The sequence below is a fragment of the Esox lucius genome, chromosome 8, assembly GCF_011004845.1.
Source record: "Esox lucius isolate fEsoLuc1 chromosome 8, fEsoLuc1.pri, whole genome shotgun sequence".
Classification (NCBI taxonomy): Eukaryota; Metazoa; Chordata; class Actinopteri; order Esociformes; family Esocidae; genus Esox; species Esox lucius.
In genome coordinates this window covers 24,746,002-24,755,527 of record NC_047576.1, presented here as the reverse complement: position 1 = coordinate 24,755,527, position 9,526 = coordinate 24,746,002, and the positions used below count along the sequence as shown (strand labels likewise).

The 9,526-nt window shown below is 45.4% G+C and overlaps 1 protein-coding gene across 24 annotated transcripts in view; it reads right to left on the bottom strand.

Moving 5' to 3' along the window:
• Positions 1-267: 267 nt before the first annotated feature.
• Positions 268-9,526, bottom strand: part of ptprfa (protein tyrosine phosphatase receptor type Fa) — a 244,802-nt gene continuing 235,543 nt past the window's right edge. For all 24 annotated transcript variants that reach the window (XM_020049027.2, XM_020049034.2, XM_020049036.2 and 21 more), the window contains 8 exons: positions 9,341-9,495; positions 8,946-9,231; positions 5,784-5,962; positions 3,399-3,525; positions 3,165-3,290; positions 2,788-2,942; positions 2,560-2,695; positions 268-2,022 (listed from right to left, as the gene is read on the bottom strand). In XM_020049027.2, coding sequence (XP_019904586.2) covers positions 1,954-2,022; positions 2,560-2,695; positions 2,788-2,942; positions 3,165-3,290; positions 3,399-3,525; positions 5,784-5,962; positions 8,946-9,231; positions 9,341-9,495 — 1,233 coding nt within the window. In that variant the 3' untranslated portion in view covers positions 268-1,953. The remainder of the gene's footprint in view (positions 2,023-2,559; positions 2,696-2,787; positions 2,943-3,164; positions 3,291-3,398; positions 3,526-5,783; positions 5,963-8,945; positions 9,232-9,340; positions 9,496-9,526) is intronic.

Genomic DNA, 9,526 nt, shown 5'->3' with positions numbered 1-9,526 from the left:
TTTCTGTGAATATTCGTCTTCGAAACCTGGAGTACAACTGTCAAACTGTTGGGTTTAAACGATGTTCAACCTTCCCTTTGTCATCAACTACAGCATTCCATTTTCATTTAAGTCTGCACAAGGTGTGGCTCTTATGACCACCACCATTTGTTTCTCTGGCAAAACGATGGATATAGTGGGAGCAGGACCATGGAGGGAAATAGTATGGTATGGAAAAGCAACTTGTTTAACAAACCACAGTACAAAAGAGCCGTACAACCACCACATTATAAAAAACCCAATTATTCAACTTTATTAACATCAAGGTTTTTGCGACATTTATTTCCCTCTCCTTTCTTATTAACAAATAGAAAACATGGCATATACAACAGATTGAACCCCTACGTCACTATTCGAAGACAAAGTAAAAGGAATCATGTTTTGTAGTCAGTCCTTCTGGGCCCACTCAATCCAAATTCACCTCACTTACCAATCCCATGGCCCCACTTTAGAGACAAACGCTAGAGTTTAACGTAGAGATCCTCCACTAGCACATTGACGCTGCATTTTTGTGTTCCAGGAGGGTGTCCACCAGTACCAAAGTGAGGTGATAATACAGAATAGTACAGTACAGCAGTTATACCATGAATGAGTTGTTGTCAGGTATTATCTGCAGGGCTGGCCAGTCACGGCAGGCTAGACCAGGCATTCGCAGTTTATTGTTCAGAGTCCGCAGGGTAATCAGAAACACATGGAAACATGGATAACTGTCTGGTCACTTGAACACTTCTCATAGGATGGGTTGTGTTGGGCACTGTACATTATACTGTGATGTGGAGAGCTCTATCTGTTACTCCATATCTTGTCAAATCAGACCTGAGCCAGGGTGCCTGTTCCTTTTTCGCTTCTCGAAGTGATGTTTAGTTCAGTCAACCTCAGGCCAAGATTTCCTAACCTGGATGTGACAAGTAAGTGGTGCTGTTACAGGACAAACAATGTTCCGTGTAATCTAATGTGTCTGTATTTCTTTTGCTGTGTCTGGATTTGGACAGGAGCTCTTCAAACAGGCATTAAGAAAATCACAGTAAACAGCTATTGAGAAAAAAAAGCCAGAATCTGTACATGGCACATTTGTCCAACATTATCAAGATTAGTCTATTCAGTTTTTTATAACCATACGTTTATTTTATAGTAGTCCACTAACTCCGGTGTACAAGTGTATGATCTCTTGTTGTCATAGTCATTCTGTAAAGTACCATGAAGTGAAAAGGCTTATAAAAGTTTTGTCCCCCATATCCCACAGAGTACAACCAACCAGATAATAGAGAACTTTAGAATACTATAATTATTATGGTAAAAAATAACATTATTAGCAGCTCTGAGTATGTGTACATCTCCAGTATTAATAAGAACTCGGAGCATGTTTAAAATACATGTCCCTTGTGCTAAAAAAATTAAAAAACAAAACAAAAAAGATACAAACAATGAATAAGACCCATTAAAACATACAATAACCAGTGTATAAATGATTAGAAAATAAATTCTAAATAATTATAATGATATACTTATAATGGGTAATAGTCATGATATTGATGCATAATGAAAGCAGAAAAATAACTTTTGCTATATCAGCAGTAGGAGGAGCAGAAATAGGGGCTTTAAGTTGTGTGCATATATAGACATCAGAATAAAGCACACTGAAGATTCTTTAAAGACTCTTTTAGTGGAGTAGATTTTAGTAGTGGAGGGTTTTAAAGCAGGTTTATTGTGCCAGTCAGTTCAGGAGTACAGTTCCACCTGATTGAAGGTTGTCCAGTCAGACTTGTGCTCTCTACTCCTCCTCCGCACCCCCCTCCCCGTTTCCTCTCCTCACGGCCCTCCGGCAGTTTCTGGACTTTGTCAGCAGGGTGGATATGGCTCAGAAGGGACACACGGGCGGCGTTCCTGAACCCAAGTGCATTCTGGGAGTGGTTATTATGTTGCATAGTGGTCAAAGCTGCCAAGGTACTCCAGAGCTGCCCTGTAGCACAGCTGGTACTGGTCCTGGGAATCAAACAGTGGGGGCAGATCAGGTCAACAGAGTCTACCGAGCAAATAGAGCAATATCAGCAACCTCCTGAGATTGTGAGAACTTCCTAACGATTCATGTTTGTTTCTTGTATATAGACTGCAGAATGGAATTCAAGTTTAACATTTAATTTTACATTTAAGTGTTGTATTCTCCAGGGAGAGTGGTTTTGTATCAATAAGTTGCAATAACTACACGGTTGGTCTCCTGTAACATTACTGCCTCACGACAGGACATTGCACAAACAAATCTGATTCTTTATTTTTCCCAACTGAATCCTGTTGTTTTCTAAGTGACCTGGGTCCAGAAGTCCTTCTCTAACCAGTTTTTCCCAGTCAGGGGCGCCACCAGGAATTTTGGGCCCCATGACAAAAAATTGGGCCCCCTCTGCGCAGCTGTTACCTATTTTTTGGGGCCCCTGTCAGTCATGGGCCCTTGGAATTGTCCTAACTTTTCCTCCCTATACGGTGCCCCTGATCCCACTATAGTGGACCACTGTGATGGTATGGTACCTCTGTTTGCACCATGGCAGGTCTCTGGGTCCTCAGGGTCTTGACGGTCTGGAAGAGGTCCACCACGCCCTCGTACCTCATCCTCTCCAGGACAATACTAAGGGTGATGAACACACCAGTCCTCCCAACACCAGCACTGTATCGGAGCAAAGACTGGGTTACACACACACACACATGTAAACACACACACACACACAAACAACATCCATTGCCACTGGTTCCTGGTACCTGCAGTGCACAGATATAGGTCCATCCTGTCCAAACTGTTCCTTGGTTTTATGCACTTGGCCAATGAAGTCGATAAAGCCCTCTCCAGTTTTCGGCACCCCTTGTTCTGGCCAATCAGTAAATTGGAACTGCCGTATGGTCCTAGACTGGCCATCCTGAGAAGGGGAGGGGTGGGACGTTTTTAGAAAACTTCCTAAAAGGGTCACGCAGGTTTGTAACACTTTATGAATCATTACACCTTCGGAATAACTCATTCTACCAATTTGTCTGCTACAGTGTGCTCCATAGAGAAGTGCACACTCACACGCACACACACAGAAAGAGAGAAAAACATGCAGATAGACAGTTAGAATGGATGGATTAACAGATGGACAAACCCTGGCATCTGTGACTTTAAACTCTCTGAGGATGTACTGGGGCATGTTGTACTCAGCCATGGGGTCCACTACAAAGTACTGGTATCTGGCGGAGCGCTCAGCAGGCCAGTACTGATGACACTTCTCCTGAAAAACAGACAGTAGTGACGGTCAAAAACAGAACTGAGCGTGTGTATGTGTTTATGTGTGTGTGGGTGTGTGTTTATGTGTGTGTGTTGTAACCATAGCCCTCACCCGTCCCATCTCTCGGAGCTTGGTGAGCATGACCACGATGGTGGAGTTGTGTTCCCACAGCATCCTCCAGAAGTCCTCCGTGGTCTCTGCCAGTGGGCCTTGGGTGGCCATGTAGGCCTTCTGCTGCCTGAGGGACAGGAGAACCACTAAACGTCAGGCCACAGGAAACACCAGAGGCTATAAACGACACTACCATATCTGTTGATCCCTCCAGGCCTCAGAACACAGACTATTTCAGGTTTTCATTCCAGCCCTGTTACCAGGGACTGATTTAGACCCGGGACACCAGTTGAATGCAAGGAGCTATCAGGTAGAATAGAAAACCAGCCGTCCTTAGAGTCCCCGGAATCTGAGTTGAGAACCCCTGACTTGTTGAGTCCTGAGTGGTTCTACTGTAATCTGACAGGCCCAGGACTGATAACAGAGGCGAGGCTGGGTGTAGTTTCATTACGTTTTGCTGCCGAGACACTAAGTGTCTGTCCTCCTCTCCATGCCAATGAGAACCGCATCGTTGCGGCTGGGGTCCAGTTCTACTTATTCTACACCAGAGGGCAGTGTTAGGCTATGGGAAGGTAGGTGTCCACAGGATTCCATTTCTCCCAAGCATCCTGAGAAACACGAGTCAGCCCAGCCCAAGACACACACATTCCAGCGGCCAGACGCATGAGTGCACACGCAAAGACCGTGTATGCACACATGCGTGAATGCACCCGAAGCCACTGAAGCTAAGGAAGGACCAAATGACTGGGGCAGGAATACGGCCAGCTACAGCAGTGTATTATACAGTGTTCATACAATCTCACAGGAACAGACGACTCTATATGAGGCGTAACATACACTCCATGGAGGGGCTGCTGATGGATTTGCGAGGCATGTCCATCTATTTCAACCTCAGGTTGACAGTCAGGTTCGTCCAGAGTCACTGTCCTCGCTGTGTTCTGCTACTCCACGAGCAGTAACGGTTCCCATGGAAGGAGTGTGTTGGCCATGCACAGGGATCATGGCTAAGCCAAATCCTCCCGTCTTAACGGACCGACGCGTGGCTTGTGTTACGACTTTCAGGGCCCAACTTCAGCTCCTGACATCCTGACAGCTCCTAACATCGGGATGTCGGAGTCCCAGGGAAAACCCAGCTACAATGACGTCATCATAATTCTGTCATGTTCTCCTTCACCAAAGTCTTTCAATTCACCTCTGGCTCTTTAACGATGCCAGCCAGCCTGCCAGGAGAGAGAGCGCTAAGACTTTCGTGGAATCCCAAATGCCACCCTATTCTCTTCAGTGGTAAAGTAGTACGCTATTTAGGGTTAGGAGTTAGGAGTTCCATTTGGGATGTGACCTAACACCTCTCTATGTCTTAATTCGCTCTTAATTACCGCTACTGGAATTAAAGAGGAATTATAACCACCTTTCTTCTACACCTCCTCCTTGCTTCTCTCCCTCCTCTTCCCTCAGGCAGAGCAGCCCCAGGGACATCATTAGGCACAGAGGAGGTGGTGTGTGTGGGTGGGTGATGAGTGATGATGAGGGGGAGGAAATCCAAATGGAAAACCGTCAACAAACCCCCCCCCTAAAAATAAAGAAATCTCCTATTCTTTCAGCCAGTCAATCATTAGGGTGTTGTAGCATCGTGGATTACTGCCAATTTCACTGTTTACACTTCCATAAAGGAGACGTCTCTATGGGACCACTCTGATTAGGTATTAATTTGATATGGGACAGTAACTGAGCGGGATTCCCTAAGCACCTCACACACACTCATGCTCAAGCAAACCAACACACAGACACACACTCACTCACACCCCACTGTAACTTTGTACAAAACCCAGCTTTCCATCCATCTTTGCAAGACTAAGGTGCCTATTTATAAATATCAACAATATGAAGAAAATGTCTGTAAAGATCCTGCATTTTCCATTGTGTGTTGCTGGGCAGATTATAATAGAAGCTCATCTGCACAGTAAACAATTGTGGCGACCAGCAGATAAAAACAAAGTCATCACAATAGGTAATCCCTTTCTTCCCCTCCCAGGGGTAGTTTGTCACCTGTCACCAACAGCTTATTCATTAACCACGGACGAAATGTGGAAAGGAATGGACAGTACTGCCAAAATGACCAATTTGCCCTGACAACTGATGCGACAGGTTTGAGAGGCAGGAAAACAGTATCCTCCATGTCACTCCATGATTCAGTACTGTCAACCACTGTGAGAAAGGTCCACCTCCTGGTTCATTGGAGGATATGTGTCTGCAGGACGGATCCTCATTTCACTTCTATTTCCTGCCCGCTATTCTCACTTCCCCCCAATTTCATTAACTCTGGTCTTCGAAATATTCATCTTGCTTTAGCACAGTCTAAACCCTCCTCCTCCACCTGTCTTTCACCTGTATCCGTCGATGAAGCTGGCGTTGATGTAGTCGGAGCCCTCCACACCTCTGATAGGCTGCAGACAAACGCGGGTGGACTCAAAAGGCATGATATTCACCAGCCGGTTCTTGAACTTGTTGCAGGGAAGGTTGGCACTGATGAATCTTGAGGTATGTGCTTTGGAGTTGGCCAGTTTCTGGAGAAGTAACGGAACAGGAAAGGGCAGAGTAAAGACACAATCTGACATTTGTGGAAAAAACACAGACCCCAACCGCTGACACATAATAAGTAGAATTGCGAATACTAAATCCATGCCCTTAACCCCGACAACGACTGTTGCCTCAGCTACACCCTGACACACACCTCCCTTCCTGAGTCTTTTCAATGTGCTAAATCCATGGATCTCAGCCAGCCTGGTGATGCAGTGTGAGCAGGGATGTCTGAGGGCACGGGGACTAACACTCTTATTGATGCATGAAAATGATGAGCTTTAAGCCGAGCCCCTTTGTTCTCTTGCTTCGAATAACGTCTCTCTCTCAATCTCTCCTTTAAACAAGTGTCGACACCACAGCCATGCACAGTGAAGTCGGGGAGACGAAAACAAACGCTCCCACTCACACATTGGAGAGGGCTGTTGAGAGAGATACACAGGCCCTCTATATCCCTGCTGCAGTAACAGAATAACAAACAAACCAAACAAAACTTCGAAGACTGAAAATCCATCTTCTCCCATTTGACAGCAGTTTTTTTCCTCCTGTTGGCTTTGCTGACGGGGTCCTCCTGAAACGATTCTCCGTCAGTAGCAAAAAAAGCGAAGTGTCAATTTCAGAACTTGCTTGCGAAACAAATTTGCGAGTGGAGCCGAGCATCAAAACCTAATTATACTCGCTGCAGATTTACAATCATCCTGCTTGCTTAACAAGTTTGATCCACATAATTTGAGTTGTGGCAGCATCCCAGAGGAGGAGGCTGGTTAGAGCAGTTTTGTTTTCCTATAACGGGAGGGTCTGCTTCCCAATGTTTGGCCTAATCCCTACATAGTGCTCTACTTGACCACTGACCTATGCGCCCCACTCAAAAGTAGTGGCCTTCACTTTTTAGGGAATAGGGTGTGATTTGAGATGCAGGCAGTGAGTATCTGAGGGGGGTGGTGGTGGCTGGAGCCCAGTGGTATCGGCCCAATCCCAGGATGCATCCGCTCTTCAGCCCACTGAGGCTTTATCTGCAGGCTTCAGATGGTCCGCCAGCCCCAACACTTCTCCCTAACCAGATCACTCTTTCTCTCTCTGTTTCTCCTTCGCGCGACCCCCTTTATTCTTTTCCCCTCTCTCACACACACACACTTTCTCTGTCTATCCATCCCCCAAACCCCTTTCTACTCTCCCTCTCTCTCTCTCTCTCTCTCTCTCTCTCTCTTTCTCACTCTCTTGGTCTTTCATCCCCAGTCCAGAAGATAAGACTATGAAACAGAACTCCCTTCCTAAGAGATTCCATTCATCACATAGTTCCATTCTGAGAATTGAAATCCCTTCTCTTCATCTAACACTGAGACATTTATTTCCTGCTCCCACTGAGTCATAAACAGAGACAACCACCATCAACAGCACCCCCAACAACAGCAACAACAGCAGAAACAACAGACACAACAACAAGAAAAACCACAACAACAGGAACAAAAACGGCAACAGAAACAACATAACAAAAAACAGCAAAAACAACAGAAACAACAACAGCAACAAAAACAACTGAAAAAAACATCTTACATCCTTTCCCAACGAGTCAAAAAATAAAAAATTTGGCTTTCGCGGCAGTGGTGACTTTACTTTAAATGTTTACATTAAATAGAGGAATTGCAAAGCAATACAAAGGCATGTTTGCTTCAGATTTCTTTAGTCAGAGCGAACCCACATTAGGTTACATTGGACATTGGTAGTTTGAGTAAGATGGCCAGATAAATGATTGACAGTGTGGAAAAATGACAATATATTATTCTGAATGATATAAAGGATCTTTTCAAGGTCCAATCATTTGTAATTCAAGGCACACAATGCAGGCTCTAATGTCAATTGGATTTTCTGCAATGGTCGGCCCATAGAATAGATTCTGATTGGTGGATAGTGTTTGCATTTTATTCACTTGAACAGGATAAGATCCACTTAACCTAGAAGGTAGGAGGTTTTGTTCACATTCACATTTGGTCCTTTGTGTTCTGATCATTTACTGTTCTTTTTCTGAATCTGAAAAACTCAGCGTTCGTTATGACAATTTCTGGTTTGACAGAGCTTGTTACCTTGAACTCCAGCTCCAGTTTTTGTTACTCTACCCTGAACTCCAGCTCCATGTTTTGTTACTCTACCTTGAACTCCACCTCCATGTTTTGTTACTCTACCTTGAACTCCAGCTCCCTGTTTTGTTACTCTACCTTGAACTCCACCTCCATGTTTTGTTACTCTACCTTGAACTCGAGCTCCATGTTTTGTTACTCTACCTTGAACTCCAGCACCCTGTTTTGTTACTCTACCTTGAACTCCACCTCCATGTATGTTACTCTACCTTGAACTCCAGCTCCATGTTTTGTTACTCTACCTTGAACTCCAGCTCCATGTTTTGTTACTCTACCTTGAACTCCAGCTCCCTGTTTTGTTACTCTACCTTGAAATCCAGTTCCATGTTTTGTTACTCTACCTTGAACTCCACCTCCATGTTTTGTTACTCTACCTTGAATCCAGCTCCATGTTTTGTTACTCTACCTTGAACTCCAGCTCCCTGTTTTGTTACTCTACCTTGAACTCCAGCTCCCTGTTTTGTTACTCTACCTTGAACTCCACCTCCATGTTTTGTTACTCTACCTTGAACTCCAGCTCCATGTTTTGTTACTCTACCTTGAACTCCAGCTCCATGTTTTGTTACTCTACCTTGAACTCCAGTTCCATGTTTTGTTACTCTACCTTGAACTCCACCTCCATGTTTTGTTACTCTACCTTGAACTCCAGCTCCATGTTTTGTTACTCTACCTTGAACTCCAGCTCCCTGTTTTGTTACTCTACCTTGAACTCCAGCTCCCTGTTTTGTTACTCTACCTTGAACTCCACCTCCATGTTTTGTTACTCTACCTTGAACTCCAGCTCCATGTTTTGTTACTCTACCTTGAACTCCAGCTCCATGTTTTGTTACTCTACCTTGAACTCCAGCTCCATTGCGGTGACGGTGTCGCCGGGGGTGACCTGGGTCAGTTTCTGGATGTGTGCGTATAGGTTGCGCGCCGGGACCTCTGTGGTCCCACAGGTGGCTGCCTCCAGGAGGGCCTCGTGGATGAAGATGTACTGGTCCTCCGTCTGCACCATGTAGTTCCTCTGAGATCTCATACACGTCACATGACCATAGATATCCACAGAGTTCTCGTGCTTCATCCGCTCCAGCATGGCCTCGATCACGATGAAGCACCCTGTCCGCCCTACACCAGCACTGGGGGGACAGTTGGGAAACTGTCACTTAAAGGGCCTCGGCGCAGCTTCAGTATAACCTTCATTCTAAATGTTTTCAATACAGGAGATGGGTCTGAGGTTGGTGTCACCTGCAGTGGACCACCATGGGTCCTGCGTCTGTTGGGTTGCAGGCCTTCACCCGGCGTAGGAAGGCCAGGGTGGGGGTGGGGTACTCAGGCACTCCGTGGTCCGGCCAGGCCATAAACTGGAACTGACGAACCTCCCTCTTCTCACTGGAGCCATTCTGATGGAAAACAGTCAGAAGGCCAAAAAGA